At 40.0% G+C, this 17953-nt stretch overlaps 1 protein-coding gene and 1 long non-coding RNA gene across 8 annotated transcripts in view; one reads left to right on the forward strand and one right to left on the reverse strand.

Annotated features, from left to right (window-relative positions):
* The window catches only part of LOC112147789 (BTB/POZ domain-containing protein KCTD1), a 23694-nt gene extending 8576 nt beyond the window's left edge, over positions 1-15118 (forward strand). For 6 of the 7 annotated variants that reach the window (XM_024274391.2, XM_024274395.1, XM_024274390.2 and 3 more), the window contains 4 exons: positions 3473-3651; positions 5486-5630; positions 8046-8351; positions 14153-15118. In XM_024274391.2, coding sequence (XP_024130159.1) covers positions 3473-3651; positions 5486-5630; positions 8046-8351; positions 14153-14314 — 792 coding nt within the window. In that variant the 3' untranslated portion in view covers positions 14315-15118. Of the gene's footprint in view, positions 1-2635; positions 2998-3472; positions 3652-5485; positions 5631-8045; positions 8352-14152 lie in introns of those variants that run through there. The other variant, XM_024274386.2, reaches the window with a different exon arrangement.
* LOC118599941 overlaps positions 1-17953 on the reverse strand; it is a 43612-nt gene that overhangs the window by 19522 nt on the left and 6137 nt on the right. The window contains exon 2 of the long non-coding RNA XR_004949476.1: positions 738-4036. This is a non-coding gene — a long non-coding RNA (uncharacterized LOC118599941). The remainder of the gene's footprint in view (positions 1-737; positions 4037-17953) is intronic.

The raw sequence follows: 17953 nt of genomic DNA on the forward strand, positions 1-17953 counted from the left end.
AAATGTTTTATTTTTCTTTTTAATTGTGATTTAAAAAGACCTGACTGCAGACATCAATGTCCAGAACCAAAAGTTCCCTATATATTACAAAAAAGGTTATTTTATATTAATCGGCGACTCTTACATTTCCTGTTTTAACCTTTAAATACATTTTTTTTTATTCCTAACCCTTTTGGGTTAAAGTTAGGGTAACTTGTAAAATTCAGCTTTAAATGTCCAAAATGTAATGTATTTATTATTTGTTTTACTTTTTTAAATTGTCGTTTAAAATGTTTTTCTGGTGCGATTTGGACTTCAGGGCCACCGTACATAAACAGGAGATCAGGTGATAATTTAGCAGGAAAGCAGCAGGCAGACTGACTCCCGGTGGCGTCATGCACACGTTCAGGTGAAATTCTGACTTCTCCAGAGGTGAGAACATGCACCTACGTGGACATCAGAGTCAGAAAGTGTTTTCTTACTTCTCCCAGCTCTGAATGATTTTGTGATGGAAGAGATCATTCCCTCAACACCCACATGACGCCCACCCAACCACCAGTCCTTTCTCACTTCCTCCTCTTTCTCTCTTGCAATTTTCCATAATGCCTGACAGATTTTACACCCAATCCACCTTTGCGATGACAAGGCTTTGAGGAAATCCAATTCCACCAAGCTGTTTTCAGAACTTTCTCTCCACACACACACACACACACACACACACACTACCATCTCTACAAATTAGTCAGGGAACAAATTACCTGCATTCTGAGTGTGATCCCACGCACTTTGCCGGCTGCCTTACACAGGTCCCCTTTTGAAGAGCAGCCATGTGATTTCTCTCTCTTATGCCCCGCAGGCCCCTTTGCCTTCTGCGAGGGATTCTGGAGTTGAATTTTAAAACTATGTATGGCTGCTGCCTGTGCTTATCAGCGCGTGCACAAGTGGCATGCAAATCAAACCAGGATCACACACTGCATTGGAGGCCTACACTCAAAGGCAAGCTTAATTGCTAATTGGGTGTCTAGGTGTGAAACCAACACTGCCAATGAGAAGCAGAAATGTGGATGTTTTAAGGCCAGTGGTTGAACTAATTAATTTTAATCTGAATGTTATTAAAATTTGTGGATTCCCTGCATTTTCTTCTGAAAAATTATCCCGGAAGAGTGCTGGGAAAGTAAGTGGAGTTGGACGTGTCTGTTTTTGTACCCCCATATATATACACACGTCGCTGGAGGACGTGTTTTTGTGTAGTTCTATACAACTACTTGGAAAAATAAAATATTTTTAAACTTTCCTTTTTCTAGAAACCCACTGAAGTTTCTAAAAGTGGTTTATTTGGGTACATTTTTGTACTAAAAACCCATATAAAAGAGCAATTTTATCAGTTATGGCACTGCATGGTTGTGTTTATGACCAGAAATCAATAGCTGGGCCTAACTTGGTCTCACTGTCATGTACCAGCTTCAACCAATGGGGTCTGACATAGTTGAGATACGTATCATAAGGGCTCGGTTTTGTCCAAAGGCTCAGAAAAAAAGGCAAAATAAGGAAAAGGAGAATGCAGATGTGGGTCATTGTGACAAAGATTGTTTAGATGTTTGAACCACAAAGTTCTGTTTCAAAATGTGTTGAAATGTCTGAGGAATTCGGTGCTCCTGAATGCATCAGGTGAGTCGGTTATGAGTGGGATGGTGCGTTCAGGGACATAGAAGTGAGCATGTTAAACAGAGTGATGTTAAAGATTTTTTTTTTTAGAACTTTTAACTTAAAATAGATCTGAAAAACCTCGATTCTCTGCATTTTCTTCTGAAAATCTTATCCTGGAAGAGTGCTGGGAAAGAAAGTGGAGTTAGACGTGTCTGTTTTTGTTACCCCATGTACACATGTCGCTGGAGGAGGTGTTTTTGTGTAGTTTTATAAAACTACTTGGAAAAAATAAAATCTTTTTAAACTTTCTTTTTCTAGAAACCAAATGAAGTTTCTAAAAGTGATTTATTTGGGTTCCTTTTTGTAGTAAACCCAGATAAAAGACAAATCTTATCAGTTATGGCACTACATGGTGACTGTTGTGTGTGTCCAGAAATCAACATCTGGGCCGAACTTGTACCATCTTCAGACAATGGGGTCTAACATGTGTTGTGGTGTCATTGGGGCTCGGTTTTGCCCGGAGGTGTAACAGAGCCTGTTTGCATGTCAGAACCACAAATTTCAGTTTTAAAATGTGTTTGTGCGAAGGATGTTGTAATTTCTGAGGAATTTGGTGCTTTTGAACGCATCAGGTGAGTCGGTTCTGAGTGTAGTGGTGCGTTCAGGGACGTGTAGTTGAGCATGTTAAACAGAGTGATGTCACAGATTTGATTTTTTTAAGAAGTCTTGGCTGAAAATAGAGCTGAAAAAAAGAGGAGCTGAAGAATGGGAGCTGAAATTAGAGGAGGAGGTGACCGAGCCGCTCCACGGGGCCAAAGGGCCAGCTGCGTAGGGTCCAGATGTGCGTCCGCCTCATTTTTTTTGTCGGGCAGGAACCGTTTTACTCCGAAAATGCGGCACACATACCTGCCACTGAAGCAGCGACAGCCCAGAAGCGCCGCGGGCGCTACAATGCTAATGTTGTCGGGGGCTTTGACTTCTCCCCGCCACTGCAAAGGAGCTGCTCCGCGTGACAGCCACGGCGCCGCCGCCGCTCTTCCTCCCGGTGATCCTCGCGCGCAATCGCGTCTTTTTTTTATTTTTTATTTTTAAATCTCACACCAATCAACCTCGTCCGATCTCTTAATAGCCGCGATGGAGGAAACGGATATCATGGACTTGACGCACCAGAAAGCGAAGAAGCGCCCGCGCCCGGTCAGCTCCGTGGACGAGTCCGTGCACGCGTCCCTCAAACGGCTGCCGATGCGGGCGGCGGAGTGCAGGGAGCCCGCGCTGATGTTCGCGGTCAGAGGAGAGCCTCTCCCCGCAGCATCTCTCAAGCAAAACGACCACTCGGTGAATTCCTCTCCGACCGCAGTCATGCCGGCGCAGGTAAGACGCGCAAACAACTTCCAAAATAAAACAAAAAAAACGCAATGTTTTAGCCTCCCCTTGCGTCATTTACAACAAACTGCGCACAGCCTTCTGCAGCTTTCACCACTTTAATATTATTGTTAAACTCATTCATTCGTCTTGACCATCATGCAGAGACGGCGCTAAAACTTTCTTCCAAAAAGTGTCTCCAAATGGTGTTTGTAGGTTAACATCATGCAGCTTCCCCTCTAAAAAATCCTATTATGGTATTCAAATCAAGAGTCATTATTGCTCGTCTCCAAAAGAGATTGATGCCCCAAATTAATTTGGAGATCATGGCCCACAGGAGGAGATGCTCATGGATTGTGGCAACATCCAGGTCAAGGTCAGGCTGCTCCATCCTGCAGGAAAAAATAGTTTGTTTTTAACTCTTGGCAAACAGTTCACAATCATCTTTTTTAATTTGAATTTTTTGTGTCTCTGCTTCCATTAGGATAACCGCTCCAGCATGTCCAGACCCATGATCACACGCTCACCAGTGTCCCCCTTGAGTAACCAGGGCATCCCTACGCCGGCACAGCTCACCAAGTCCAACGCCCCCGTGCACATCGACGTGGGCGGCCACATGTACACCAGCAGCCTGGCCACCTTGACGAAATTTCCCGAGTCGAGGTGAGTCCGTCACGTTTGACGCGCTTGGCTAATGAACGCTTTCTCATAGTTTAATGTCATCAAGCAACAGTCAAATGTCACAACTCGTCACATCATCAGAGATGCATTTCCCCGAAATATATTTTCACAAACAGTTTGTAGGAGCTGCAAGTGTAGAATGCAGAGCGAGGAGGGTGGGGGGCGCAGACAAAAGCAACTTGGTTATTCTGACAGATGTCACAGCAGCAGTAAAGTGCCGTAGGGGATGGAGCCATCTGGAGGCTGGGAGGCTGCACTGTCGCTCCCAGCTCAGGCCTGGGGGTGATGGCAGCCTGCCTCGGGCAACGTGCACCAGCTGCCTTGACCTCTCCAGACCAACACTGCGTCTTTGTTCCTTTCTTTGAGTCTGGAAGAAGGAAAGGGATTTTAAGTCACTAAAAATTATGTTTTTATTGGGATTTTCAGAAGAAAGATGGTCCTTAACCCTTTAAGACTGAAGCTCTGGTGTTCATATTCTTTGATTTGCTGTAACTTTTCAACCGTTTACACAATAATTCCAGTAGATTCTGGAAAAAAAAGCAGCTCTCGCCCGTTGAAAAGTTTCAGCGTATTAAAGATTTTTGTGTTTGGGCTTCAAACAGGATAAACATTTGTGGAACACTCTAAAACTACATTTGTAAAACCTTAAAACCGTAACTTTTTGAACTAGATATATAGTAGTGCCTGCATTAATGTTAGTGTGAATGCTGTAAGCTGAATTTGGTTGCTGAAAATGCTAGTGATGATAGCTGAAGAAGCTGAAATTGAAAGATAAAAATGCGGAAGCTACTAGCTTAAAAGGCTTAAGCTGATAGCTAGCTAAAATATAAAAAAAGTTAAATGGCAAATTAGCCTAAAAATGTAAAGAAAAAAAACTTAGCCAAAACAGCTAGCATGTAGCTGAAAAAAATGCTGAACTTCAAAATAGCCTAAAAAACTGAAGAAAGCCCGAATTAGCCAAAAGAGCTAGCATGTAAATATTAGCCTAACTCCAAAATAACCTAAAAAAAAAAATTAAAAAGCCAAAATTTGCCAAAACCGCTAGCATGTAGCTGAAATATTAGCTAAACACCAAAATAGCCACAAAAAATGGGAGAAAAGCCTAAATTTTGTAAACATTATGAAAGCTTTTTGGACTATTTTCACATTTATTAAGATTTTTTTAGGCTATTTTGAAGTTTAGCTAATATTTTAGCCACATGCTAGCTGTTTTGGGTAACTTAGTCTTTTCTTTTTAAGTTTTTTAGGCTGTCTTGGGGTTGGGCTAATATTTACACGTGAGATGTTTTGTCAAATTTAAGCTTTTTTTCAGTTTTTTAGGATACTTTTAATTTTAGCTGTTTTTTCCAGCTACATGCTAGCTGTTTTGGCTAAACTACGTTTTTTTCCTTTAGGTTTTTGGGCTAATTTGGCATTTAGCAAATATTTTTAAGCTGATATGCTATCAGCTACAGCGTTTTCATATATTAGCTTCAGTGATTTCAGCTATCAACTTTAGCATCTTCAGCTATTATCACTAGCATCTTCAGCTATTATCACTAGCATCTTCAGCGGCTAAATTCAGCTTACAGCATTCACACTAGCACTATCACAGGTTGTGCTATATATCTAGTTCAGAATTATGTTAAAAAGTGACAGTTTTAAAGTTTTAAAAATGTGTTTAATAAACGTTTATCCTGTGCGGCCCGCGACCTAAGGTGTGTTTTGGATTTTGACCCCTTGTGCGATTGACTTCAACACCCCTGATCTAAGGAGAATTTACCCTCCTACACTTCTCCCTCCTGCTTGACCTGCCACCCCTGCTCTCTCTGTCTAGAATCGGGCGTCTCTTTGATGGCACAGAACCTATAGTCCTGGACAGCCTGAAGCAGCACTACTTCATCGACAGAGATGGACACATGTTCCGCTACATCCTCAACTTCCTCAGGACGTCCAAGCTCCTCATTCCAGAGGACTTCAAAGTGAGTGGGAACACCTCAGAAACTGTGAAGTCCTCCTGAGCAGTCAGCAGTCCTGTAACTCGGCTCTCACAATGAAGGCCGTGGAACGCCTTTGGTCACTAGATGTCCTCAAGTAACCCTTTCTGTGCAGATGAACGCATGTTTTAACACCAGCAATTATCTTTCTCTCTTTCCCCAGATTCTATATTTAGATATAACTAAAAATATTTTCTATTTGATGCATCTATGCACATTTCTTTGGTTGGTTCTTCAGTGCATTAGTGCCCCCTATTTGATTGTGTATGTGTCATTGAGTCAGTAATGACTTGCCCTTGGAGAAAATAAACATCTTGCATTATCTGATGGACTGTCCAGCACAACTCAATCAGCGGAAAGTATGCCAGCTAAAATAAGCACAGGCATTTTTCACTTTGGTAGGTTTTTGAGAGAAGCGTGAGAAAATGGTTTTATTAAAATGTTGTTTTAACTGAAGCTTTTATTGCTTTATTTGTATGAGGAAAGCATGCAATGATCAATATGACGATACATCAACAAATAGCAGGGGCGGACTAACCGTTAGGCAAAGGAGGGCGAAGGCCTGGGCCCCTCAAAACTTTGGGGCTCCATAGCTGAACACTTACTATAAATGTATAAAATAATTGCCACGCTCGCTACTTTTTTATTGTCACATTCCAATCATCTTTTGATGTATTTTCAGAAGGGCCGGGAATCGATAAAAAAAGGACTAATTAATCGCAAACTGAGAAGAAATTAATCGCAATTATTTAAAATATAATTTTATTTTTAGTTTCAGTATTCTGCGAACACTTATTATATGTAAATAATCACAAAATGAAATCTAACACAAAAGTGTACATTTATAACATTTACTTAAAAATTAGGGCTTTCAATCAATAAAAAATATATCAGATTAATCGCACTTTTGAGTTGTCATTAAACACTATATGCAGCTTTTGAACAAAAACAGGCCAGAAAGAAAATGTTTATGGCTGAAATCTTTTTCGCCAAAAAGGTGTTTTCTAGAACAGTTTCTGCGGAGCGACAGTAGTAGTTTCACTCTCACCCACTAGCTTCACATCCCAAACCTAACATTAGTGGTGCAACAAAAATGGATATTGGAATATTGGAGCTATCCGAAAAATTTTGAGCTCAGTTGAGGAAAAACAAGACAATTTTAAGTTTTATTTTATCCCCTTTTTCATGAGAAAAAGGCCACAATAACATGTCAAAAGCACCAAAAACAGCCATTTTCATTGGAGCGGGTCTTTAAAGAGTAACCAAACCCTAAATTAACTTTTTTGTCTGTTAACCTCTATAAGTGGGGCTTTAAAAGTGCTGTCTGTTGGTCATTGCCAAATTAAAATAAATTTGCTTAATTCTTCAAAATATAGTCAAAAATGGTCTGTGTTGCCCCCTATAGGTTCAATCGAAGTATTACATTTGAATTTTGTGATTGGTCAAACCATTTAAGTCCAATGTCATGATCTGCAGGTCCAGTAATAACAGTCCTGTACCCCACCCCTCCGACTGGATTTTCAACATCAATTGTGGGTGGAGTCAGCCTCCAACTTCCCTGTTTGGTTACCCTTAAAGTGTTTTTGTAAAATCCTGACAATTTGACAAAAAAAATTGAAGAACCTCATTTATTCCTTCTAGAAAGTGGTTGAGTAACAAATTAGCACATTCATTAAATTCATTATTTTTTTTACCAAGAGTAAAAATGTTTGTAAAATACATTATTTTAACAATTAAACATGATTTAACTTTTTAGATGCTTATGAAATCATTTGGATTCTTGACATTAATGCTGCCTAAAAGTCGACCAGTGAAGATGCTATTCTATACGTTTTATCCTATTAATGAGAATTAAAAAAAAAAAAAAGAATAATTGGGGCTCCAGAGGGCCCCATATTACTGTTTGCCTAGGGCCCCCAAACTGCTAGGTCCGCCACTGACAAATAGCAAAACAAATACTCTATTTCCATTTCCTTGCAACAGTTATATTTACATAAAGTAAGCTTAATTATATTCCAAATTACTCATGTCTGCATAAGAGGTGGGCATCCAACATAAAAGGGCTTCATTCGATTGGTCAACTATTGAGATTCCTTGAGCTGTCATGATGCTGTTTAGCATTTGTGTAAACGTTTATTACAGTTTAAGCCATCTTGTATCAGAATAATCATAAATTTATTGTTTTACGTTTAGCTTTTAAGTCTTTTTTTGTTGAGGGGTGATAAGCTTTTTAAATTTTATCTTCATATTTCAGTTATTTTGCTTGCTAGTGTATGAACAGTAGCTTATTTTCTTCCAAACAAATGTGGGATTAATAGTTCATAAACACTGAAGATGTTACACAGCACTACACTTGTATTTCAAAGTGTTACGTAACCCGTTCTGACCCGTTTTCTCCAGGACTACAGCCTGCTGTACGAAGAGGCTCGGTACTTCCAGCTGCAGCCCATGCTGGCCGAGCTGGAGCGCTGGCGCCAGGACCAGGAGCTGGGCCGGGTGTCCCGCCCCTGCGAGTGCTTGGTGGTGCGTGTTGCACCCGACCTGGGCGAGAGGATCACGCTGAGCGGGGACAAGGCCCTGATTGAAGATGTTTTTCCAGAGATCGGGGATGTCATGTGTAACTCGGTGAACGCAGGCTGGAACCATGACTCCACACACGTCATCCGCTTCCCTCTGAACGGATACTGCCACCTCAACTCAGTGCAGGTAATGGAGTATATGAACACGCATACTCTTATGTCAAATGTATCCACAAAGTATCTTAACAAGGTTGGTAATCGGTTCATCTGCCGTCTTTCATCTTGTTTTGTGATGGTCTTCAGAGATCTTGCGTCTGATTGCAGAGTCTTATGTTTTTTTAAATGAACAAAAATCATCAGAAAAGCCCTGCAGGAGTAGAAGCTCTTTGATAAGTTCATCAAAGCATCACTTTAGCAAGGCATCAACGCACACTTTCTCCTTCTTCCCTGTGATCTGACTGGAATAGTAATTCAGACTCAGAGTTGATGGATGGTCAGCCTCATACGTTTGATTTATTTATTTTTTTAATCTATGTGCGTTAACACTGTTTTATGCTCTTTTTGGGGCATCTATGATAACAACATTTTTTATGTTGGGATTATGTTGCCTTAAGTCTATTTTGGAAGAGGAGATGAATGTTAACAAAGAGGGGGAAATCGTCATATTTGTAAAATCACATAAAATATCTTTAAAAACAATGTTATTTATTTTTTAATCACCCATGTAAAGAATGCAGCCGATAACTCTTGGAATCCAAATTCTTCTCCCTATCCCTACATTTAGCCCTCCAAACAGAGAGTTATGGAAAAATAGTGGTTGTGTCCAAATTCCCCCCCTAATCTCTAACTACCAAAAAAACGATCTACTACAGGACTATATAGTCCCCTGGACTTTAAAGGTAATTCAGACACAATGCTCACTACTTTTTTTTCGTTTTTCTAAACACCGTTTATGACGTCACCGATTTCACAAAGTGAAAATCGAATAAATATGAACATTTCACAACGTTTATTTATGACTCCACTGTGTTCTGATGGTGAAAATGTGGATGGTTTATTGAAATATTACATTTAGACACTTTTTTGTTCAAAATTGTTCGACAGCAATGCATTGTGGTTTTTCGCAAAGACTTCTGGGAAATTTCTAGTGCGCTCGATTTATGTGGTGATTAGGGAGGGAATTCGGACACAACCAGTGTCTTCTAATTTGGACGTTATTCTCACTTGATGATGTCATCAACAGTCGCCGGTCAGCTAACTGCTAGCACTCGGAAATACATAACGACATTGGTTTTAGAACTTTAAAAAGGTCAAGCTAAAAACAAAAAGTCCTTTTTTGCATTTAAATGGAAACTTCTGTGGCTCAGAGCTCGTCTAGGTGAAGAAATGCGCTTCTCCTCCACGGTACAACGCGACAAAGCTTGCCCAACCGGCGGAGGGATACAGAATTCGAAATCCCTTCCTTCTACCCTTGAAAAACTATTCCCATTCCCATCTCATGAACCCCTCAGTTGGAGGGGTAGACAAAGAAATCGGATTCGGCCTTATTGTCATTCTCGATCTGCAACACTTCTTCTATGTCTACACAGAAAACAAAGGTTCTCTGAGTCCTGAAAGATCTGAACTTCTAAGAGCAAATTTAAGACTTTGAATTAGAGTGAATCTTCTCGTAATTCTATGTACACACCGCCCACCGCAATGCACAATCAAGTGACCGCTCACATCAAAAAGTCAATGTAAACATGCGTTAGTCCATGTTTCCAGCTCTAAACTCTTGTGTTCACGTGTAGCTACGCAAGTTTCTACAGTTTTTACAAACCATTTAGAGCAGGGGTGTCAAACTCAATCACACAAGGGGCCAAAATCCAAAACACACCTTAGGTCGCAGGCCGAACAGGATAAACATTTATCAAACACTCTAAAACTAAATTTTTAGAACTTTAAAACCGTAACTTTGTAACATAATTATGAACTAGATATAGAGCATTACCTTCAATTATGCTAGTGTGAATGCTGTGAGCTGAATCTGGACACTGAAGATGCTAATGCTGATAGCTGAAAATACTGAAGCTGATAGTCATCTAAGATATTAGCTAAATGCCACATTAGCCTAAAAAACTTAAAAAAAAATAGGTTAGCCAAAACAGCTAGCATGTAACTGAAAAAATAGCTAAACTTCAAAATAGCCTAAAAAACAGAACAAAGCCTAAATTAGCCAAAACAGCTAGCATGTAGCTGAAAAATAGCTAAACTTCAAAATAGCCTAAAAAACTGAACAAAGCCTAAATTAGCCAAAACAGCTAGCATGTAGCTGAAATATTAGCTAAACTCCCATAAAGCCTAAGGTTGTGTCAGAATTCCCTCCCATCACCTTATAGTGTGTTTTCCATTTTCTACTGCTGTCTGAATGTACTAATTCCAAAACGAGCGCACTTGAAATTTCCCAGAAGTATGTGCGAAAAACTAGCATGTATCAATGCTAACTAAATTAGCAAATATAGACCACAATGCACTGCGGTCAAACATTTTCAAACTAAAAAGTGTTAAGATGTAATTTTTGAATAAACCGTCCACATTTTCACCATCAGAACACAATGGAGTCATAAATAAACATCGTGAAATGTTCGTATTTATTCGATTTTCACTTTGTGAAATCCGTGATGTCATATCTGGTGTTTAGCAAAACGAAAAAAGTAGAGAGCATCATGTCCGAATTATCTTTAAAATCCAGGGTACTATATAGTCCCGTACTAGATAGATTTTTAGTAGTTAGGGATTAAGGTGGGAATTCGGTCATAGCCCAAGTCAGAGAAAAAGCCTGGAGCAAGATTTGTGAGATTTTCATACACATTCTCACTCCCAACTCGTCATATATGGACGTATCGTTCGGGCCCCCTCCGCGTCACTTTTTGGGTAACACGGAACCGGTACCAGGTAAGGGTACCGGTACTGGTCTGTCTCCCAACAGATGAAGACCCCTGATTAGCTTCTGTTGGTACCAAGCGGCCCGACTGGAACCGGTTTGCAGCCTGGAAGTTAGTTAGTTAATGGGAACAACCAGCATGTCAAAAAATGACCAGTTAGACACGGAAAACGTCAAAAAGTGGCGAGTAGAGGCCCAAACTGTACGTCTGTACATGACGAATTCGGAATGACATTTAGTTGGATTTTCATCACTTCAACATTTTGCGCCGAGTCTCTTCCAACTGTAGGTGGTGGACATGCACTATTAAACAGTAAAAGAAGAAGAAGCCCTTCCCTGCTTGTCCAGTGTGAACACCATGGGCTAAATGCAGGTTCAAGAACCCATATGTTTGGAGCTTCAGTCCTCAAAATGAGCTGCTAATGCTGGTTTTGTGTCCTTGGCTGATGCTCTGTTGAAGAGGATTGAGTGAATGAAGCCACAGAATGTGAAAAACATAAACTGACTCCTGAGGGGTCTTTAAATCAATCATTAGCTTGAATAATATCAAGAGTTTTTATACTTTCACCCAAATGATCGACAGTAATTTACACCTACATGAAAATCAGCAAACATTGAAGGAAGTACCTTTAGCCACATTCACCTTCATGACTATCTAGATTTCAGAGCATTTTGGCAATGACCCTTTCTGGTTAATATATTGATATTTTGCTAATTCATTGATGTTAATAACCTCAGACAGGCATCAATAACTGATTAAGAGAGGGCCTGTTTAGATTTCGATTTAGATTAAGATTTCACAACGATTTGGATTGTGTTGGCGTCTGAAGAAGTCAAATCTCCACCTCCTTCCCCAAAAACACACAAACGAAGGCGCCTCTGAAGTGTGTGAGTCGTGGAGAGCAAGCAAAGAGTGAGCATGCTCCCTGGCAGGTTGTCCTCAGGCGGAGCCCATAATCCTGTTTGGTTATTAAAGCACGCCGCCGGTGAATGCTGTATCTGCGGCTAATGGAGGCAGGACGGGGGGAGTTTGAGAGAAGGAAGGGAGCATAGAGAGCTGCCAGCAGTTGGGGGGGACCTTTGTAGTTTTGGTGGAGGCTTGGGCCCCGGGGGGAATCTGTGGAGAGGGGGGTTTGCAGAGCAGCCCACACTGAGCCAAGTGGCAGAGAGAAAAGCTTCGCTGCTCCCTGGGGCCTCTTCGATGGAATGCGATCCTACAGCCCCCCCGGACACGTTAGTGGATGTCTGCAAGGCTGCAAGATCGGGAACAGCTAGACACGCACACAGAAAAACACACATGTGCACCCAAAAAAAAAAAAGAGAAAAACAACGAGAGCGAAGCATTTGCCTGCGCGAGAGCCTCTTGGTTTTGTGGAAGTCTTGTGGAAAAAAAACCTTATCCAAATTCCCATCACATAGTGAGCATATGCTGCTGCAGCTTACACCCAAAGCTGTTTCCTGCTCCAGACTTAGCACTCAAGCTAGAGCATGTGTTGGAGGTGTTTGGTACAATCCCCAGTTTCCCAGTCTGGAGATGATAAACGAAAAGGTTATACTTAAGAGTCATCATTTTAGCAAAATAGTGACATTCAATAGAAGCACCAGCAACTCGTCATGTATGGATGTATGGTTTGGGCCCCCTCTGCGCCACTTTTTGACCTTTAAGGTGTCCCCAACCTGTCGTTTTTTGACGTGCTGGCTGTTCCAGTCAAATCCAGGGTCCCAAACTCTTGGGACATAGTAACAGATGTGGAACCGGTACTTTCAAGGCCAAGTGGATCCCATATGGTTTAACAGTGGGTAGGGGCCTGCAGAGCTAACAGGGCCGCCGCCAGGGCTGCTAACAGAAAAAGTAACAATCACGGCATAAACATGAACATTGGCGGTTTTAGAGAACGCCAAATTTAAATAATTCATTTTTCTAAATTTCACAATAAAATTAAAACAAAAAAATGTAAAAATTAAACCAATAAGTTATCTGTCTTCTCCGTTATAGTTCAGACTGCAGAAAGGTGGGATAAAAATGCGCCTTGATAGTGTATTGGGGGCCGGGCCAAATGTGGGGGTGGGCCGGATCCGGCCCTCTGACCGTAGTTTGGGTACTTCTGCTTTAAACACTAGCAACTCGTCATAAATGGTCGTATGGTTTGGGCCCCTACCAATTTTTGAAGTTTTGGGTGTCCCCAACTTGTCGTTTTTTGACAATCACAGGTTTTAAATCACAGGTCCCTATACCTCCTCTCTAACAGAAGCAGAACAAGTACTGGCAAGGTCAAGTGGACTCCATGGTTTCAAAGTGGGTAGAAAATGTGGGCCCCAATTAAGTTTCTGGCCCTACCTGTGTTTGCCCACATTAGCTTAAGTGGGTACTCAGTGGGCTGGTTAGTAACACTAGAACTAGAACTAGCAGGGTCGGTCCCCAGGCTGCTGGTCCCTCGCCAGCTGTGGGCAAAGACAGGTGGTGCCACCCCGGAAACTGCTGACAGACCCAATTGGGGCCCACATTTTCTGCCCACTTTTAAACCATATGGGAGCCACGTGGTCTTGCTGGCTGAGGCCATGTTAGGGTTAAGAAATAAAGTGGGAACCATGCCCTCAATCAGAGGGCAGGGTCAGTGCACACTCCATGCCAACCCCCCAGGGAGCAGAGCTCCAGGTCCAGACCCCCCCAAAGAGAAAAATGAAATAAAATTATTGTTGGAGTTGTCCAATGGTCTTGGGGGTTAATTTTAGGGCTTCTTTTAGGGGGGGTGAGGTTCTAATCAGGGCTTAAGGTCAGGCCTGCCAGCCGGGGCCCCTGAGGTTAAGGGTACCAGTCCACGTCCCGAGGGTTGGGGACCCCTGATTATCTGATGCATTTTTTTCCTCCCTGTGACCCGGTACCAAGTGGCCCTCTGATCGGTACCGGTTTGCGGCCCAGAGGTTGGGGACCCCAGCCAGCATGTCAAAAAATGAGTTGGGGACACGGAAAATGTCAAAAAGTGTCGCAGAAGGGGCCCAAGCCATATTTCTGGTTTCAGTTCTTCTTTAAATTGAACATGTTCTCCCTTCCCTCTCATCCTCAGGTTCTAGAGCGTCTCCAGCAACGTGGTTTCGAGATCGCCGGCTCCTGCGGCGGAGGCGTGGACTCGTCCCAATTCAGCGAGTACGTCCTGAGGAGGGAACTGAGGAGGACAAATCAGCGAGGCCCCAATTCAAACAGGATAAAGCAGGAGCAGCTGGACTAAAAAAAAAAACCCTCCCAAACTGTAGGGGGCACTAGACTTTTCTGTCGCGATCAAATGCTACAGACCTCTACGGACGATTCTTCTTCATTTCCTTGTTGATGTTCCAGTTTTCTTAAACTTAAGAACCATCTAGGGAATAAAAATAAAGTGCAAGAGGAGATTTTTGACAAGACATTCGAGAAGTTTGAGATTGCAAGGACATTTGTGATTGTCTAGCCCCCAATAAACCAATTCCACAGGATTTATAAGAGCTGGATACCCAAACAAAGTTTATTTTAAAACTTGGAGCCTACATTAGGTTGAATACATGAATTAAGTCTTTTATTGCTGATGTTGTACTGGGTTGTCATTGGTGGATTGATTTTGTGGCCCGATTGGTTTTCAAGTATTTAATCTTAAAAAATAAAACTGATGGAATTGTCATAAAAATTCAATTTCAATGATGCATTTCAAACAGAGTTTCCAGTTAACATTGTTTATTATTGTGATACAAATGAAGTGGTTTTGCATTAGTTGAGGTTATTTTTAATGTTTTATGCCATCAAATGAAAAAGATAATAGTTTCATTAAAGCTTAAATTCCTGATAAAGACATTATTTTGTAAATGTTTTACACCATTTGCCTCATTGGGGGGGGTGAACCTCAACTCCATGTGCACCCTTGGGACTTATTTAACTGGATCATAATCTTACCTTGAGTCTTGTACATTTTCATTGTATATGTGTTTGTGTTTTTTACATTTTTTAAAACGAATTTGTTGCCTAAGACATGACTGAACAGATTAAAAGTTATTGTTCTACCCAACTCCAAGATGACGTTTTTTGTTTGAAGTTGTATATAAAGTATTTCTAAGATTACTGGCCTACGCTCTCTAGTTTTAAGAGGAATGTAGCACAAAAATGTGAAATAAATCTCGGCTAAAATTGTCACCTGCTGTTTTGACTTTTCATACATCTACAAATGATTCAGGACTTTTACCTTAGTGAACGCACACTTTATCTCGAGCAAACCATCAAGGCGGTATTCTACCTTGGAGGTTTATGCTGGTGCATCAGAGACTACACAGGACACTCTTTACTTAGTTATATTGAATGGAGTTGACTTCTCCACGCAAGTCCTGTCAGTTGTGTTTCCACATATTCCTGCAGGGCCAGAATCCAAAGTGAAATCCCACACAGAGCCCCGTCGTCTTGTCTCCGTTCCTTTTGGCAGAATCTCCACTTTCTTTGGCTATCTGCCGTTTATGCTATATGTCTCCCTTTCAGGCCTCTTCGCCCCAGATTCCCTTTAAAGATGATTGTTGACGACCAGAGGTGCAACTGGGAGTCTCACACACTGCTTTGTTTAAACAATTAGTCTTTTCTTCGTTTTTGTCATGCATTTGCATTACAGATGGAAGCCATCAACAGACATCCTTCTGTAGTCTTTGAAATCATCTGTTCATCCTTGGATTTTACACATTTTAAGAACAATTTGACCAATTTTTTGGAATTTTATCATTTTTTTTCCTAAGAAACTTTTTTTACAGCTGTATTATATTAACTTTTGTAAACCAAAAGTATAGAAAATTGCAAGTGTAAAAATTAATCAATCAAAGAATTGATTAGAATTACATTTATTTGTTAAATTTAAATGTATTTAATACAATCCCACCAAATCGGTCTGAGGTAAGTTGTTATTTGAACCGACCTGTACCAGAGGTCTGCAACACGAGGCTCTGGAGCCACATGTGGCTCTCTAGTTAAAGAAAAATAAAAAGTTTTTAATTTAAAAAGGTAACTAGTAAAGTAAAAGAAGAAGAAAAGAGTAGAGTAAACTGACTCAAATGTTATTCAACTGATTCACAAATAGGATGTGTCCCTCCACAAGACACCTGACTACAGTACCCATAATGCTCCAACAATCCATCAAGCGTTTGAACCTTGTGGCCTCAGAATTTAACAACTTTTGACAGGTGTTTGAGCGCAGTTTACAGCAGAAAATTAATTTGATTTCAAACTTTAATGAATCAAAATGTAAGGCCAATTTTCTATTTTTGAACAAATTAAATGATTTTAGATATGCTGTTTTATGTAACTGATACTGTAGGGGTCACTTCATAAGCTCTGATATATTTTATTCAGATTTACAAACTTCTGTCTGAGATTTACCACAAATTGTAAAATATGTTTTTTAATTACTTGCTGTATTAAGATGATAATGATTCCAAATGTGAATGGATATGCCATTAATTATTTTTTACTTGTTTGTTTGTACATATAAATACACTTAAATATCTTGAAAGAGAATCTGTAAAACTTCACCTGCCCTGTTCAGTACTAGGTGTGGTTGAGTTTTTGGCTAAATATGTCCCGGTTCAATTTTAAGTCAGTGAGTCAGATTGTTCAAAATCAACCAATAATCATTAAATAATGCAAACTATGAATCGGATTGTTGTTAAAATGAATTGTTACAGCCCTAGTGAAAATATTTGATTTAGTTGGGGATCTTATGCCCGACACTGCAAAGTAAAAAAAAAAAAAATCATCAAAAGGTCTGCCCTCTGAACATTTTGTGAACTTGGCAGACAGATTCCCGCCTTGATCCTCCACATATCCAGAATACACCCTCATAATGACAGAACTGCCTACACTGGGTGTGATGGAACAGCAAGTTGGAAGTCAGAACTACATTAACATTATTTTAGGCCGTGTGCACAAGTTACACCATGAACCATTTGATGGAATCTGTGACTTTTATAGACCATTATTGAAAAACAACTTGTATTAAACTACAAGTTGTAACAATCAGGACTAAATTGGGGGATATAAGCATGTTTCACCATTTGGAAGAAACTGAATCATAAAAATCTTAATTACCTTTGATGTTTTTATTTGTAAAATGGTCCCTTATAGATAAACTGAATTGAAAGGTTGAGTTGGAATTTTGATCTTTTGGTGAAGAACAAAACTTGATTCCATATAAATATTGTAAATATTTAATTTTATACATTTTTTAACCAAAAAAAAAGCCTAGTTCACAGTGTCAGTAGATACAGACATTAGCTAGATATATGATATTACCCACAATAATGGTAGTGTTAATGCTGTAAGATGAATGTGGCTGCTGAGGATGCTGAAGCCCCCCCACCCAAAAAAAGGAAAAACATCTAAATGAGCCAAAACAGCTAGCATAATGTTAAAACATTAGCTAAACTCTTAATTATTCTAAAAAAAAGTATAAATCATCCAAAAAGAGCTAGCACAATGCTAAAATATTAGCTAAACTCTAAATCATTCGAAAAAACTGGAAAAAAGTCTAAATTAGCCAAAACAGCTAGCATAATGTTAAAACATTAGCTAAACTCCAAATTCTCCTAAAACATAAAACAAAAGTCTAAATTAGCAAAAACAGCTAGCATAATGCTAGGATATTAGCTAAATTCCAAATTATCCTAAAATTTAAAAAAAATGTTTAAATTAGCAAAAACAACTAGGAAAATGTTAAAATATTAGCTAAACTCCAAATTATCCTAAAAAACGGGAAAATGTCTAGATTATCCAGAAAGAGCTAACAAAATGTTTAAATATTAGCTAATCTCCAAATTATTCAAAAAATAACAAAAAAAACCTGGAAAAATGTTTAAATTAGCCAAAAACG

The sequence above is a fragment of the Oryzias melastigma genome, linkage group LG17 (genome assembly GCF_002922805.2).
Source record: "Oryzias melastigma strain HK-1 linkage group LG17, ASM292280v2, whole genome shotgun sequence".
Lineage (NCBI taxonomy): Eukaryota > Metazoa > Chordata > Actinopteri > Beloniformes > Adrianichthyidae > Oryzias > Oryzias melastigma.